The sequence below is a fragment of the Henckelia pumila genome, chromosome 2 (assembly GCF_033568475.1).
Source record: "Henckelia pumila isolate YLH828 chromosome 2, ASM3356847v2, whole genome shotgun sequence".
NCBI lineage: Eukaryota > Viridiplantae > Streptophyta > Magnoliopsida > Lamiales > Gesneriaceae > Henckelia > Henckelia pumila.
This window is the reverse complement of record NC_133121.1, coordinates 88,269,886-88,287,719: the sequence shown is the minus strand read 5'-3', so window position 1 is coordinate 88,287,719 and position 17,834 is coordinate 88,269,886. Positions and strand designations below refer to the sequence as shown.

The window sequence follows — 17,834 nt, the reverse complement described above, 5'->3', positions numbered from 1 at the left end:
TAGGTTGCTTCAAACCGATTTCAACCAGTTAGCCATTATTGCTGAAATGGCTGGCAGGTTATAACAAGCTGATCAGATCAAAGTATCTAATCGAATTACAGGATGTATGCAAGCTCAAACACAACTATGGGCTGCTATTCAAGGACCAATCGTGAAGGCTATAGAAAAATCATTGGTTTCTCATAAACAAGATATGCTAAAACCATTGGTTTTACAAAAATAAGAAATGCAACCACCGGTTGTGAAACAAGATGTTGAGGAATCTAAAACTCAAGAAACAAGTGCTAATCTATCATCAGCCTTTGATGATCTAGATGAAGCAACAATTGATGAAGATAACTCATCAATTCAACCCTCCGCCTCTAGGGTAAAAGAGGAAGAGATCAATCTTAGGCCCAACACAAACAAGGGCAAATCTAAGATCGATACTAACCCAGCTATTATTTCTCCATTTCAGGTTTATCAACAGAGGTGGGAGAAATTAAGTACAAGAAATGAAATTAACCCTAATACTTGCAGGGTTGATGTTGCAGGGATATATCCAAGATTTTGGCTAAAAAACGATGTCAATCATAAGGATGTAAAGCTCTGGTATGAATTTGGGGCTTTGGCCTCAATTTATACAACGTCACTGACCGGCTAAATCGGTGTGATATAAATTTACTGGCAAGCGTACCAGGTCAAGTAATAGTAAAGTGGACATAGAGTCCAAGTATCGATCCCACAGGGACTGCAGTCAAATCTCAAGAATTAATTATTTAGCTTAATCTAGACAAAATCATAAAGAGCAATTTGATTTAAATAAAATAAGAATTTAAAAATAAAAAATGCTTAAGAAATAAGAATTAAAATAACTGAAGATAAAAATAATTAAAACGAAACAACCAAGACACACGTAGGTACCGAACAAATCATGTAACAAGTAGTCGATTCAGGACTCGGATTTAATCTTAAATTACGGGAATTCTCCTATCTTGTTCAAAGGTCTATTTCTAGAACAATCAAACATATTCAAATATTGACGGATTAATCTTTCGTAATTCTAATCAAATTTGAATGCATTAAATATTTGTGAAAATTCAGTTTACACCCAAACCGCACACTAAAACCGAATTCTATTTCTAGTCGATTTTACAATATGTTGATTATCAAAGTGATCGAAATCAATACCTCCTCTGTCGACTTGAAATCGATTAACATGCAAGCAAACAATTGATCAGACTATTCACAAGACAAATATAAATATGACGATCAATAAAATAAAATCAAGTCTGAAAAATCCCAAAAAAACATCCAAATTTTCTACATGAATTTGTTCGGCCCAATCACTCCGTCTTGGTTGAAAACAAACTACTCAATAATTGAAATTATAATTCAATAAATAAAAATAAAGAAGAACAAAAGAAGAAAAAGTGTAAAAATCTTCTCTCAAGCTTTGAAGACGCCTCCCTTGTGTTGTCTGCGTTCGGAACCTTCGGAACCACCAAAAATATGTTATATCTTCTATATATATGGTCCGAAACTTGTACCAATTAATTTCCTTCACAAAATAGGACTTTTCGGAACAAAACTGACCCCGGAACACGCGCGCGCGCGACATAGGTCTCGCGCGCGCGCAGCAATAAAAAACAGAGATCTGAAACTCCAACTCGCGCGCGTACGAGCTTGATTCTCGAGCGCGCGCAGTACAATAATTTTGCTGCGAGCGACGATTTTCAAAAATTCATATCTCGAGATCTAGCCGTCGGATCGAGCTGAAATTTGGACAGCAGCTTCAAAACATCTTGAACTTTAATCTGAAAGGTGGAGATCAGATATGGATCTTTGTAAAATTAAATTTGATTTTTCGAACAAAGCTGCTCCGCAATTCACACTTCAAAAATACATTTTCCTACAAAATCAACCCGAGGAGTGAAATACACACACATGCACTAAAACACATGAAAACACTTAAAAATAATATAAATGCACACAAAATAGACATAAAACTATCACGAAATAATGCATACAAAATGTACTTATCAACACCCCCACACTTAAATATTGCTCGCCCTCGAGTAAGACTTGCAAAAACAATATGCACACAAAAACTTAAGTAAGGACGATTCATGAGAGTGCACAGCCTCCGAGAAGTTCAATCACAAAACCAAAAACACACACATGCTCTCAACTTTTCATAATACACTTTCGGTTTAATGTGAACGTGTGTGTGTGAAATGTCATTCCAGTTTCATGCAACTTAGACCGAATTCATCTCAAAACTGCTTAGCGACCTATGACAAATTAGTGCAAGTTTCACTCTTCAAATGCCCATTCCTTCCAACGACTTCTAGACTAAACCCACATCCCTTGAGATAATGAATTACACACCTCCGGATTTTGCACCCGATATTGCTTTAGCCCCAGTAATTATCCGCTGACTTAGCTATAACTGGCTAGGATACGAAAAATCTTTTTCTCTTCTTTTTTTTTCTTTCTTCTAATCCCCTCGTCTATAGCCCGGATGGAGCATCAACCCCATGTTACCCGCATACTTAGCTAAGGAGCAATGATTAGAATTTCAATCATTGTCCAAGCCCAGATGGAGTTGTAAATTTTTTTTTCTCAAGGTGCGCTCAAGATCATATGTGTAAACTAGAGCCTCATCAAAATTCATAGAACACAATCAAGATCCACAAACCACCTATTGTCGTGCAATGGTCAAACAGACAGAAACTTCATCAAATCTTTCGTTACACTCCACTGGTCTAACATAAGTGCTTATAAATATTCACAGTTCAACCTACAGTTTCTCATGTCCAGTCAAGAGCAAATTTTTTCAAAAATCCAATTTTTTCAAATAAACTTCATCATCATTGACTATTATGACTCATCCTACTCATGCAAGACAAAACAAACAACAAACAACAAAAATGAACGAGATGCAAACAAACACAAAACATTACTAATGCAACACAAACACAACAAACAATAAAATAAAATAAAATAGTCTACCCCCTCATACTTATCCAAAGCATTGCCCTCAATGCTTTAGAACAATGAACAGAATGCGAAACAAACACACAATGAAAACAAAAATAACACTCCCCTGGTTTCATATTCGTCCTCTTCATCTTCCTTTATAAAAGTCCAACAACAACTTCTGGTGGTGGGGCAATATACTGCACATATAAAGGTGACAGGTAAGGCATTGGATTAGCAAAAGATAATAAAAAGAAAAAAACAAAAACAAAAACAAAATAATGAAAAGAGAACACTGAGTTGCCTCCCAGTCAATGCTAAGTTTATAGTCTACAGCCCGACTATGCAGAAGCAATCATCAAAGAGCGGTTGCCGCCCATAGTAAGAATCATACGACTCTACGTATGGGTCTTGATTTTCTTCGCCCTCAAGCTTGGCGTGATATATACTTTGTAAGCTCGTCGGTCCAACAACACTTGGTCTGAAATTTTTCTTTTGGAAGGAGACTCCAAATCTTGGCTGAAGCTCATAGAGGATGGAATACTGTGAAGTTGGCGTAAATGGCAAGAAAGGATCTTCTAACGGTGTACATTGAATGACCACTGACGAGGTCAAATCTGTCTTCTTGTATGTATCCTCCTCCACTGTCATGTGTGGCTCTTCTTCACACGAAGATTCCTCAAAAATTATTTCTTCTTGCTTTGACTCAGTGACTTCACTCTCTTGGCAGATCTCAGAAATTGGTTCTATAAAATGCTCAATATGTTCATCCAAAAGACTCAAAGATTTGATGCGGCTTTCAAAGAATTGATTTGTCTCTATCTATTGTCGCACAAGATTCTCCAACTGAGCCACATGATCCTCAAAATACCCTACACACTCTTCTTGATGCTCCGGTGGTTGGTTCGAAAAATTTTTAGAGTCGATATCTGGAGGATATTGGTGACTCCAAACCTGCAGTGAAGGATCACAATGCCAATGGTAGTCGAAATCTGCCATATCATTTAACAAGTGTATCGCACTGTTTTCATCTCTGCTGAACAAGTGACTGTCAGTGGCAAAAGCTCCATAATCTACCCAACGTCTTGTTAGCTCTTCCAAACCACCATAAAAAATTTGAACTAGAGTGTAGTTCGAAAAATCATGACATCTAAACCTGTTAGCCAAATCATTGAATCTCCCCCAAGCAGCATAGAAGGGCTCCGAGTATTGTTGGCCAAACCTTGTGAACACCTGTCGATGATCCATCTCCAAGTACCTCACAAGTAAGAAAAAAAATAATTAATAATTAAAAATAAAAAAAATAATGCAAGAAAAAAATGTCTAGTCTCAAGCAAATAATCTATCCTAATATTAACTGAACAGTCCCCGGCAACGGCGCCAAAAACTTGACCAGCTAAATCGGTGTGATATAAATCTACTAGCAAGCGTACCAGGTCAAGTAATAGTAAAGTGGACAGAGAGTCCAAGTATCGATCTCACAGGGACTACAGTCAATTCTCAAGAATTAATTATTTAGCTTAATCTAGACAAAATCATAAAGAGCAATTTGATTTAAATAAAATAAGAATTTAAAAATAAAAACTGCTTAAGAAATAAGAATTAAAATAACTGAAGATAAAAATAATTAAAACGAGACAACCAAGACACACGTAGGTACCGAACAAATCATGTAACAAGTAGTCGATTCAGGACTCGGATTTAATCTTAAATTACGGGAATTCTCCTATCTTGTTCAAAGGTCTATTTCTAGAACAATCAAACCTATTCAAATATTGATGGATTAATCTTTTGTAATTCTAATCAAATTTGAATGCATTAAATATTTGTGAAAATTCAGTTTACACCCAAACCGCACACTGAAACCGAATTCTATTTCTAGTCGGTTTTACAATATGTTGATTATCAAAGTGATCGAAATCAATACCTCCTCTGTCGACTTGGAATCGATTAACATGCAAGCAAACAGTTGATCAGACTATTCACAAGACAAATATAAATATGACAATCAATAAAATAAAATCAAGTCTGAAAAATCCCAAACAAACATCCAAGTTTTCTACATGAATTTGTTCGGCCCAATCACGTCGTCTTGGTTGAAAACAAACTACTCAATAATTGAAATTATAATTCAATAAATAAAAATAAAGAAGAACAGAAGAAGAAAAAGTGTAGAAATCTTCTCCCAAGCTTTGAAGCCGCCTCCCTTGTGTTGTCTGTGTTCGGAACCTTCGGAACCACCAAAAATATGTTATATCTTCTATATATATGGTCCGAAACTTATACCAATTAATTTCCTTCACAAAATAGGACTTTTCGAAACAAAACTGACCCCAGAACACGCGCGCGCGCGGCATAGGTCTCGCGCGCGTGTAGCAATAAAAAACAGAGATCTGAAACTCTGACTCGCGCGCGCGCGAGCTTGATTCTCGCGCGCGCGCAATACAATAATTTTGCTGCGAGCGACGATTGTCAAAAGTTCATATCTCGAGATCTAGCCGTCGGATCAAGCTGAAATTTTGACAGCAGCTTCAAAACATCTTGAAATTTAATCTGAACGGTGAAGATCGGATTTGGATCTTCGAACAAAGATGCTCCGCAATTCACACTTCAAAAATACATTTTTCTACAAAATCAGCCCGAGGAGTGAAATACACACACATGCACTAAAACACATGAAAACACTTAAAAATAATATAAATGCACACAAAATAGACATAAAACTATCATAAAATAATGCATACAAAATGTACTTATCAGTCACCTAGCTTTTCGGAGATATCACAGTTACCAAAATGGATTCAGGAAGCAGTCCAAGAAACATGGGCAAATAACGACCATTTGTCCAGAGGAGATGTGCTTGAATTATATTTCTTTAGTACAGCTCCAGAACCAACAGGAAAAGGATCACACGAGCCCTTTTATTTCATCAAGCTAAGGAGACCTGACATGAATAATCAAAGATTCATCAAGGATCCAATATCTGAAGAAATACCATTAGTGTCCACTTTTGGAGAAAATGAAATTTCAACCAGAAGGGCATGGGGTATTTGGGTTTGTCTCACCGAGATGGACAAGGTCAAGTTTTCGTTCAAATTTTATCAGAATTCTGTGAACGGATCATTTCTGTTAAACACAATGACAGGAAAAACTACGGCTTTTGCGGAAGAACTCTTCGAAAAGAAGAGAAACTTTTTGTGGAATAACAAGCTGTCGGGGAGTAAAGAGACTCGCCGAAAATTTTGTAACATGGCTCATATCGGAAGATGGTCAGAGAACATCTGCCCAGAGTGTCCAAACCAGAAAGAGCCAGAATTCAGAAAAAACTTCAGACCCCGAACGGATCGAAAAGATTTTTCCTAGACAAGCAAAGGTGGACAAGGACCACAAAAGATGCCTTTTTACAGGGGCCTACTTCAAAAGCAAAAGATGCCTCAACAACAATAAAGCAGGCATGTGAGGAGAATAAAGTCAAAAGAAAGTGGCAGACATGTGATTCCTCCACTAGTAAAAGATGTCATCAATAATGGCATAAAAAATACAAGACAACTGTCTCCACTAGTAAAAGATGTCATCAATAATGACATAAAGAAATACAAGACAGCTGTGAGATTCCCTGAAGTTTCTCGGTGAAACGAGTGGAACTACAACTATAAATTCAGGCATTTGAGGAAGATGAAGACATCGATCATTCCCTTCAGTTTTCTTACAAATAAATTGTTGTAATATTTCTCTCTCTATTGTATTAAATTTTCCTTTTATGTATTTTAAGAGCAAGGCTACTATGAGTAGCTAAACAAGTTGTCTTCTCCTCTTCAAAAGAGTTGATTTATGTAATAATATTATGTCTGAATAAATTTTCTAAAGTCTCTTGTTCTTTCATGCTCATATTTGATAATTAAATTTATATATCATACGCCTTAAGGTAGAAAACGGATTAAGGCTGTACTGGGTGTCGTTGAAGGAGCTTGTGCAGAAACCATCTGTTGCGACTGCGTGGTTGGAGTGTGAGGAGCACTTCGTAAAACTCGGCAGGTATGACCCGACGACATTATGGTCAAAGAGGTATTTAAATTTGATTCACTTTACGGAAGCATGTTGAACCCTAATCTAAAGTATATCGGCTGGAAACCTTGCGCAACCAATAGTTCTTCATAACATGAACTGGTTCGATAGGTAAAACAATGTCAAGTACAAAAGATTAGTTAAATATTTTTTAAATCAAAATTGAGGACCACTAGGATGTGCAAACTAAGAAATTTGAATGTAAGGAGTTAAAGAGAAATTTATGTTTAGATTTAGGGATTTTAAAATAATTACCCCTTCTTTTATTTATATATATATATATATAGAGTTCTTTTATGGTGCCCAACACTATATGCCCACTTCATGTCCACCATGTGCAAAGATGAGTTGACCGGTACAATAGATGAATTGACTTGTACATGGTGGGCATGAAGTGAGCATATAGTGTTGAGCACCATAAAAAAACTATATATATATATATATATATATATATATATATATATATATTAAAAAACCATGCACGAATCATCGCGTGCGCGTGTATAACCATAGTTGCACATAAATAACTAGTCTCCCCAATATCTGTAGCCGTTACTACCTGCGAAACGGCCTTCACCCTTTGTATAAATGCAAATGCATTTTCTATTCAATCCATTATCATTTATCAATCAATGGAGGATCGCGACGTTTCGCGCCAAAACGCGCAGGCAATCAACGATACATCGGAGGATCTCTTCCACAAGCGTCGCCGCTGCTGCTTCTTCCTCCCGTGTTTCCATCAATCCGCCTCCCAATCCTCCGCCGTCCGATTGACGTGGTGGCAGAAGAAGGTACACACGGCTGATAATGAGAGGAAAACCTCGCTGTGGGCCCGAGGTTTGACCGCTTTGAAAAAGATCCGCGAGTGGTCGGAGATCGTGGCGGGGCCCAGGTGGAAGACCTTCATCCGACGGTTTAACCGGGGCAACGGAAGGCACGCGGATTTCCGGTACGATCCGTTGAGTTACGCCATGAATTTCGACGAGGGGAACGGACATTTCGACGAGGAAGAGGAGGACGACGGATTCCACTCCCGGAATTTCTCCGCCAGGTACGCCAAGAGTTCCGTCGACTTTGACAACGATGGGCATGGGCACACGTTAGTTTAATTTGCGCCTCTTCACCTAAATTGAGCTTTGTTGCTTAGTATTCGCTCGATTAATTGTTAATTATCGATTCGAAATATAGTCATTGTTATCATGTTTGATTTTCGTTTTTACTTGTTTGTACATATATCGGAAAGCTACGATCGAGTGTTTTGGTCGGAAAGTTGTTTCGATCTTCGATGTGATTTGAGTTTGATTTGATTATCAAACACGTAAATATCACAACAATTGCGTGCAAGTTGTTTATATCTTTATTCTTTCTTCTAACCTTGTACTAGATTTATTTAATGTTTCGTGTTGGAGAAAACAAGAGAAAATAAGTTTGTTTAATGCAACATGTAGCGATACAAGTTGATTTCTGAATCTTTCCCAAAGAAAAAAAAAAAAGAGTTGATTTCTGGACAAATTACGAAATTGTCAATACCACCGGAATATTATATTAACAAATTACCATCAAACTGCAATCACCATTTCTGTAGAATGCAACATGTTGATATCCACCAACTTTGTGACTCTAGAGGTCTGTTTTATCAGTTCAAGTAGCAATCTTCGTGTAATGATAATTTGTTCCGCATATTACATTGAAAAGGTAGCTCTAACATTTACCTCCTATCTAAATTCGGGTTTTTGAAGGCAAAATCTTTTGTAGAAATAATTACACATGAGATTAATCAAATTTTCAGAATGTTTGAGCGGTGAATCTCATCTCTTCTGGTAAGTCATGCAGTCATTAATGCTGAAACTCATCAATCCTTGACATTTTCTTGCTTCAAAGCACAAGTTTACAAGTTCAAGCATTCCCTGCTTATCCTTGAGATCTTCAACAAAGATACGGTCCTCAAACTTGGTCCTTTCCCAGTCTCTTTCTTTGTGATTGTGATCGTCGGAGACGTTGTCATCACTGCCAGTAGACAGTATATAACAGCCGAACTTACTACACAGGATAAAGATTCAAACTTGTGATCACAGTAAACAAACTATGTGATGGGATCAAGAATTTTGATTGCTCTTGCTTCTTCTTTAGAGTCTCCAGAAAGTTGGATGTACTTGTGCTTCAAGGATATCAATATCATACTATTTCATACTCGGCCAACGGCAACAGGTCAAGATGATTTGAGACTAAGTTTGCATTGAAGAGATGGTTTTGTTGCCAGGGTTGTCAAGACGAGAGGCTATTCACTGGTCGGTTCGATTTTCTAGTAAAACTCCTAGGCTTCTTTTAAATCGAGGTTTTTGTCCTGCCTGTATGGGCACTGCTCTGAACGATTCACCCTCGGCCATGTGTATATAGGTTTCAAGTTCTTGTTTCTTTTTTTAAAAAAAATCACTTAAAAGCTTAAACTCGCCTGACAACAGGTGAATGGTTCAGGACAATACCCACACGAAGATGCCCAAATTGTGAGGGCGTTTGAGAGGTGCAGTGATCATTCTTGAAATGCTTGAAAACATGACCTGACTTGACAAATACAATGACTCAGGTCCACAAAACATGATCATTCGGCATGACACCTCGTTTTCTTGGAAAATAACTTGGGCTACCTTACAGGTTGTACGTCTTGAAATAGTTAAGTCCCCCTTTCATACGTTGTTCTTCGATCATCCATCATTTCAGTGTGCGAAAATGACAAATAACTCATTGCAGAAAAAAGGCAATGTAGAAAATCACACTAGACAAAACTTTAGGCCCCTTTTTATGTTTATTAAAATTTTTGTTTACTTCGCTCATGATGTGCTCCCTGGTTGTACCGTTCAAAAGGTGGAGGAAGGTTATTTAATTTGTGTAGAAAATCACAGGATAAATTCGTTATACCTAAGCTATGTCTTCAGACATCGCATCTAATTTGGCAAATTTTTGTTTACCCTATCATTTCATCAACCATGGTTTTTAAAAAAGAGTTTTGATTTCAACGGTGATATACTATTTCGACATAATAATTTACAACAAAGTTATATTGTGGGAGAATTATTATTATTATTATTATTATTATTATTATTATTATTATTATTACATATTCCGTTTTTTCTCTGACAACTTTTAGGGATTGTTTGAAAAAAAGTTATGTTTTTATAGAAGTGATTAGATTTATAAATTATAAAAAAAGTGAAGAAAAATCAAAAGTTGGTAGTGTTTGAAAATAAAAGTGAAAAACTAAAAATCAAAGTTGGATAGTTTTTGATAAATTAGTTATTAGAGTAATTTTAGCATTGATTTTTTTTTACTAGAATCACTTTCGGATAATCATATAATCATCATATGATTAACTTTAAGATTTCAATTAAGTTAAGCAACTAACACATTAAGTCAAAATCTAACAATCACTTTTTTTTAGTGATTACAAACACTCCATTAAGCTGACCATGTGTGAATCAAAATTCCATGGAGGGCATGTGTGATATGTCGAAAAATTACTCTAAGCATCTTATTGTTTCTTCTATTTTCTTTGTTTTCTATCAAGAGTGTATAGCACAATAACAGATTGTAGATATTCTCATATTCAATCCGATTCTTTTCGTTCCTTTTACCCCTTTTTTTTTTAATTATCTAGTTCTTTATTTCAAAAAAAAAATTATCTATTTCTTTGTTTGCACACTATGGGCGAGCCCTTTCGAAATCATGTCGCTTTATCTTTACTCGTTCCTTTAGCCAACCCATATTAGTCCTTTAATCATTTAAAATTATATTCTAATCCCATTGCTTTAGAATATCTTTCCACCCAAATTTTTCGACTCATAAATAATAAAGATCTAATAAACAATGCAAGCCTTTTTAAAAAATTTTAAAAAATAAAGAAGAAAAGAATGATATACTATCAAGATATAATATATCGAAACTTCAAAAATAAGATTGCAATGCTGAAATTGACGGTACCGTGGAAATAAGTCGAGATTCAATTAACGGAAAAAACAAATTCAAGAAACCTAAATTTGCATTAGATGATTAACATTTTAATTCATTAATATTTTAAACATTGATCTTAGGTATAAAAAATTCCAAAATCTTCAACTTCTAATGTAAGTGATGATTAAGTTATTTTAGAAATACTTTAGTTCAAGCACTTAAAAAAACGTGACATGATTATTTCCTACCTTATGCTTAAAGTTTAATAAAAAAGGTTATCAATTAATTAAAGAAACTAAATCGTGCGATAGAGATGTCAAAATGTGTTAGATCCGCCGGGTTGGCCCGCCCCGCCATATAAAATTAGTGTGTTGGGTTGGAGATTTCTCAATCCGCCTAAAAATTGGGTCGGCCCGCACCGCCTCGCCTAAAAGTGGGTTGTGGTGGATCGCGGGTTGGCCCGCAAAAATCCGTCAATTTACATGTGAACCCGCTGGATTGGCCCGCCCCGCCACCTAAATAGGTGGGTTGGGTTGATGTTTTTACAACCCGCCTAAAAGGTGGGCCGGCCCGCCTAATAGTGGGTTGCGACGGGTTGTGAGCCGGCCCACTTCGCTAGCCCGTTTTGACACCTCTACGTGCGAATGCATTATTTTAATGAAGTACTCCTTAAATATGCTAACCAATAGGGTGTTTGGTTAAATTTGTTTTAAATATCTTATAAGATCTTATAAATAAATATAAAAATTTTTAGAAGTTTATAAGCTGTGAAATATTATTTTAAAAATAATTTATTAAGATATGTTTTTTTCAAAACTTGTTAGACTTATACATTATCAAACACCTCTTTTTTGTATTTTCTAATTAGTTCTATAATTTTTCTTTTTACTAAACATATTTTTAAGAAAAAATAAGTTTTTTGATTCATTAATTTGTCCATGTTTTGATTTTGGTCCATTAACTTTTTCAATATGGGTTTTGGTATACTAACTTTGCATTTTCAGTGTTTTTTGGTTCAACTGCATACGTATCAACTTTTGATTGGTCCAAAATGATGACGTGAACCAATCAAAAGCTGACACGTATGCAGTCGGACCAAAAAATACTGAAAATGCAAAATTAGTATACTAAAACTCATATCGAAAAAGTTAATGGACCAAAACCCAAAAAGAATAAAGTTACTAAACAAAAAAATTTATTTTTCCTATTTCTAAAGCTTATACGCTCTCAAATAGCTCAGTTGGACTTGCCCCCGGCCATTAACAAGAAGACAATAGCCATATCTTTTTATAACTATATGTTTGACAAATTATCTAATCAGATCATTTGTATTATCACCCTCCTAAACCAACCTAAAAGTTAGTAAACTAAATTGACAGTATTTAAAATATTTAATTACATGTGAATTGTGATGTCACCAATAATATTATAAAAAATGGTCCCTAATTATATATTTGCAGCTGCAGTCTACGGGTCAATTGTTGCTTTATTAATTAAACATCAAGCATCTTTGTTCTTGCATGGTCCTGTGGCTGTGAGGGACAAGCCAAAATATATAGTCACCAATATAAGCAACACAGACTGTGACATTCCTCCCATAATACACGTCTTCAAACCGAATGATTAAGATAAATGCTATTTATATTCTTAGTTATTTTATTTAAACACTCAATTTACTATTATAAACAGCAAATTAATCTGTCCATTTGTGATACTGAATACTCTCTCTGTTCCATCCAATTATAAACGATTCATTTTTTTTTTTTTTGTCAATTTTCCGAAATATACAGTCCTGTTTCTACATATAAAACATTTTTCTTTTTTACTAATATATACCTAACTATTAACTAATTTGGAAAATATACCATCATTTTCAAATTAATGAAAGAAGAATAAAATAGAAAATTTGTTTTTCTAACTATTTTCTTAATTTGCTTGAAAAAAACAAACAAATAAAGTTACTTTTACGTCTGTTTCAAGCGATGAATAGCTCTTGCTCCATTGAATAGTTATTGAAAATGATGTAACCAAAATTTTATCTCGGGTTCGGTCTGATAGAACGGATCTCCAATCTTCCAATACACGGATCGGATAAATAGGGCTCTGCACAGACAAAAACAGGGTTAGGGGGCTCCGAAGGTTTGTTCGACGTGACCCTCCGATGCCTAAGTCAGTGCTCAGATTTTGAAGATGAAGAGCGTAATAAAGTTATAGAGCAAGAGAATATGAGTGGGTGAATGCGTGAGTAAAAGTGAATGTGTAAGTAGTTATTGAGACATGAGGGGTAAGTTACCTAGCAATGATATAACCTTGTTGGGGGAGGACTTTACTCAAGGTAGGAGACTATTGTCGGTAGGACTCAATCACCATGGTGGCTAGGACTCTTGAACCGGCCTAGTGATCTTGATCCAATTCCGAGTTTATCGGAATATCCCTTTATCTTTTAGAGATTCACAAGTGTTTTCATTATTCGAGAGTCTTGATTGGGGCTTCCACTATTGGTCCCGGGTCGGCCTTTTTCTCTACCCTGACAGGGCTCGGCACTTTGGGCCTAGCTGCATGGGTTTCAACAATGAACTTATCTTTTCGGCTCTGTGTATTGTTTGAGTCTTCATCGGGCTTGGGCTTTAATATAATAGGGGAAAGACGCGTTCGGACCGCCACGTACAATATTGTCGACGGTGACTTTTGCTAACGTCCTTGGGGTTTGTCTTCTATGCAATCACTTGCAGGATTGCAATTCTTATAGTCCTTTGGAGTAGTATTTTCGATGCAATCCCTTGAGTTAGTGTATTCCACGTAACGTCTTAAGTTGATGCATTGGCGAATTTTTATAGTCATCATGACTTGATGATTTTTTTATAGTCACTACGACTTGATAAATTATTTATAGTCTCTATGATTTTTTGGATTTTTTTATAGTCGTTATGACTTTTTAAAATTGTTTATAGTCTCTATGACTCTTTGTTGCACTCTAGGAGAAATAACATAGTGCTTAACATTGAGTACTTAGGAGTGGATCAAGTTCCCAAGATTTTATCTCATGAAAAAGTCCTGAACCCACTATATTAGGTGCTGAGTATCCCAGGACTTTATTTTTGTCATCTTGACCTCTTATAACATCGTGACTTAGGTAGTCCTACAGGACTGGTTAGGCATCTGATGGGTGGATAGCCTTTAATGATTGCATGGGTCGTAACATATGAGTTAATAATTTGTTGATGGAGTTGTGTTTCTGCCTATATAAGTGAATAAAAAAGTAAGCAAATAAACATAAGTTTATTATTAAACTTAAAAATAAAAGAGAAATAAAAAAAAAAAGTTTTTGATCTACAGAGCAAATAAAGTAGCAGCATGCAATTTATTTTAGTCTGCAGGTGTTTCCCTCTGAGTGTAGAGTTTCTTTAGATTGACATGACTCTCAGTCTTGCATTATATTCCATCGTATGTTTCTTCTCGCTTTTTTCCCGAGGAGCGCAGCTCATCAGCTTCCTCGATGCAGGAGCTCGGGGATTTTCCTACTATAGATTCTTTGAACCTTCCAGGGCACAAGTTTTGATGCATTATTCCAGGTAACAAATCATGGTTCACGTGTAGGACTTCGTGAACTGCGTGAGTAAATCGTCGAACATATTCTCTCAAGCTTTCTCTTTCTTTCTGAACGATTGTGAATAGATATGCTGTTGTTTTCGAGTATTTCTTGTTAATCGAAAATTGTTGTATGAAGCGCTGAGTGAGTTTCTCCAAGTTGGGGATGGATCCAGATGGTAGTTTATTGAACCATGAGAGTGCTTGCCTTGATAAGGTTATTCGAAATACTTTACATTATGCAACGTCTATTATGTCATACAAATCTGCTTTCGCATAAAACTTGTCAATACGATCTTGAGGGTCACTGGTTCCATCAAACTCAGGCAGGCTGGGGATTTTGACTCCCGTATGTAGTGCTTTGGATAGAACGACGCCGGTGAAGGGGTTCCGACACGCAGATAGAATTGCTGATGAATTTTCTCCGTCGATATCCTTGTGAGACCCATATCCTAGGGTTGGATTGGTAGTTTTGTCTTCCTCGGAGTGGTCGTGAACAGTGTGGCTACTCTATTCGCCTTCTTTGCGAGTCGTATTTTTCTTAGTTCTTTCGGGATCTTTGTCATTTGTATTTATGCGGTTTTCTTTGGGTCTTTTTTTTCTGGATCTTAGGATGAGGTGCCTTCACTAGAGCCCTCTCGCCGGTGATTCGGCATTGACGAGATGCCACAAACTGAGCAACTGCTTCAGTTGCTATGCGTGTGGTTGTTTCTTCCATTAAGGTCGTTAATGTTTTTTGGGTTAGACTAAATACAAGCGGTGATTCGGAGATTGGGGGGTGGGCCTCCATTGCGATTATTTTTTTGAGATTTTTGTGAAGGAATATGCATTCTCAATGACGTAGTGAACAATTTTTCACAGACGGCGCCAAACTGATGTAGCCAAAATTCGATATTACTCTATTGGAGAAAATCTGGATAATCCGTAGAGATCTGGATGACTGGAATAGTACTCGAACAAGTCTAGACAAACTTTGTGGGTTGTTGTCTGCATCACAAAGCAAAGTGAGTGGCGCCGAGGGTTTTCTGGTGAAGATACTCCGACGTTGAAGTCAGTATTTGCTCATTAAAAGGTCTAGAGAACTAGAACATGTGACTATAGATAATGTATCTTAATGATGAGGTGATTTGAACTATTTATAGATCTTCGGAGAGTTTCATGGGCTTGATCCTCTTACGGGATTTTTGGAATTTATGGGCATTGATAATTTATGTAATATAATATAAGAAACATAAATGCAAATAAAAACGTGATTGGCTTTCGGTACATTGAATTAATTTCCGTGGTTCGAAAAGAAGAAATAATAGGGTCCCGAGAGGGTAAATAAATTTACATACAAACTGTTTTAGAATTGTAGTATAAAAAAAAATTTAGTATATTAAATGTGAGTCGTCACTTTCAATAAATTACAGAAACATAGAGACAATATGGTCGATACAAAGTCTATATTATTTTTCTATATACACACACATATATATAGGTGACGTTAATTACATAGAGGCAGTCCTACCTTAAATTTTTACACATAACTATTATTAATAATAAAATAAAATAAAATAAAATAAAATATCCTGCAAACATCTCCATCATTAATCAACGATACACATTCGAAGAGTGAAAAAAATTATTTTTCCTCTTTGTTATTATATTTATTTTTTTCGTTTTTTGTAGGTATTAATCCAACCTAATTTCATCAATTAATGGAATTAAAAATAAATATTTGAATAATAGTTTAATTTCATATATTGAAGGAGATATATTTTGTATCTTGTTTAATATAGCATTATATATTAATTATTTTCAGAAAATTTCAGCCATAAGAAATATTTTAAGTTAAATATTAAATTTAAAAATATATTATTTATATTCGTTATTATATTTTTATTTTTTGTTATGGATAATCATCCATAACAAAAATTTCTGAATTTGCTTATGCTTTCGCCTTTACGTTTGTGATATCTAGCTATTTGTCATTCCACGATAAAATTTGTAGATTCACTCATGTGTGTGTATCAGTGTTTTAAACAGCGATAGACGTTAGGTGGACGTTCTTCCATCGCCTAGATTCTAGACGCTTAGAGTGCCTAAGCGACGCCCAGTCGGTTTTTTTTAGCCTAAATATCTAATTATTCTTGTTCATCTTAATATGTATCCAATAATCCATCTTGAGTTCAAATTAAAATCCATGATATATTTCTCCGTTTCATTCGGTACAAATCGATGTGTTAATATGCCAAATAATCTTTAAAAAATGTTAATTTTTTTAAAACAAGTGAAAAATATATTATATATTAATCTAAGAGACCACTAGACGGATATTGAGTCATCTAAGCACTGATTAGGTGGCTGGTTTAGAACGAAGTTTCCAGCTCGGGACCTCAAACTTAAAAATAATAAAAGAAACAAACAAAACCCCCCCAAAAAAAAAAAAAACACAAGATAGATTCAAAGTTCTGCACAGTTCAAGCTCTTACCTCTTATTTTTAGGAAATTGGAATCGGATTTTAACATGTCCTTTGTTTTTTTATTTTTGATATAAAGTTTCGAGTTTAGTACATATAAAAATCATCGTGGTTGGGTGCATTAGCAATTCACTCATCATATAAACTAGTTACACTGTGTTATTTGATCATTAAGTTTGTTTTTATGTAAAACTATAAACAGAAAACATATGATTATAGTGTTCACGGATCGGTTAACCGCCCGAACTGAACCGAAATCGAAAATTCGGTTTGAACCGAAAATCGAACCGAAAATTTGGTTTGATTTTCGGTTTTTGGTTTTTTGGATTTTTGGTTTTTCGGTTCGGTTCAGTTTTTTCTCCTGGTTAACTGAACCAAACCAAAAAACCGTTTTTTTTCTTTTTATTTTTTAAATCATTTTTGCATTTTTTAAATCATTTTTTTTATTTTTTAAATCATTTTTTAATATTTTATTAATAAAATAAATAATAATAAATGTAAATAACTAACAAAAATAATAAAAAAATTGAATTTCAGTTAAAAAACTTAAAACCGAAAATCGAACCGAATTTTTGGTTTTTAACTGAACCGAACTGTTAAATTCGGTTCGGTTTTCGATTTCGGATTTCAGGTGAATTTCGGTTAAGTTAACCAAAATTTCGATTCGGTTCAGATTAAATGAACAACCCCCTAGATTATACAATGTTCTATAATTTTTTGGATCATTTGTGACATTCTAAAAGGAGAGTGTGAGATGTGAGATAGTTTCACGATGTCTATATCTATAAATGAATCAACATGATCCATATTGTT

General features: G+C 35.3%; 1 protein-coding gene across 1 annotated transcript; it reads left to right on the top strand.

Moving 5' to 3' along the window:
- Nucleotides 1-7,658: 7,658 nt before the first annotated feature.
- Nucleotides 7,659-8,135, top strand: LOC140877867 (uncharacterized). Its single transcript, XM_073281459.1, has one exon. It carries the CDS (start codon nt 7,659-7,661, stop codon nt 8,133-8,135), a length of 477 nt encoding a protein of 158 aa, XP_073137560.1.
- Nucleotides 8,136-17,834: the final 9,699 nt, after the last annotated feature.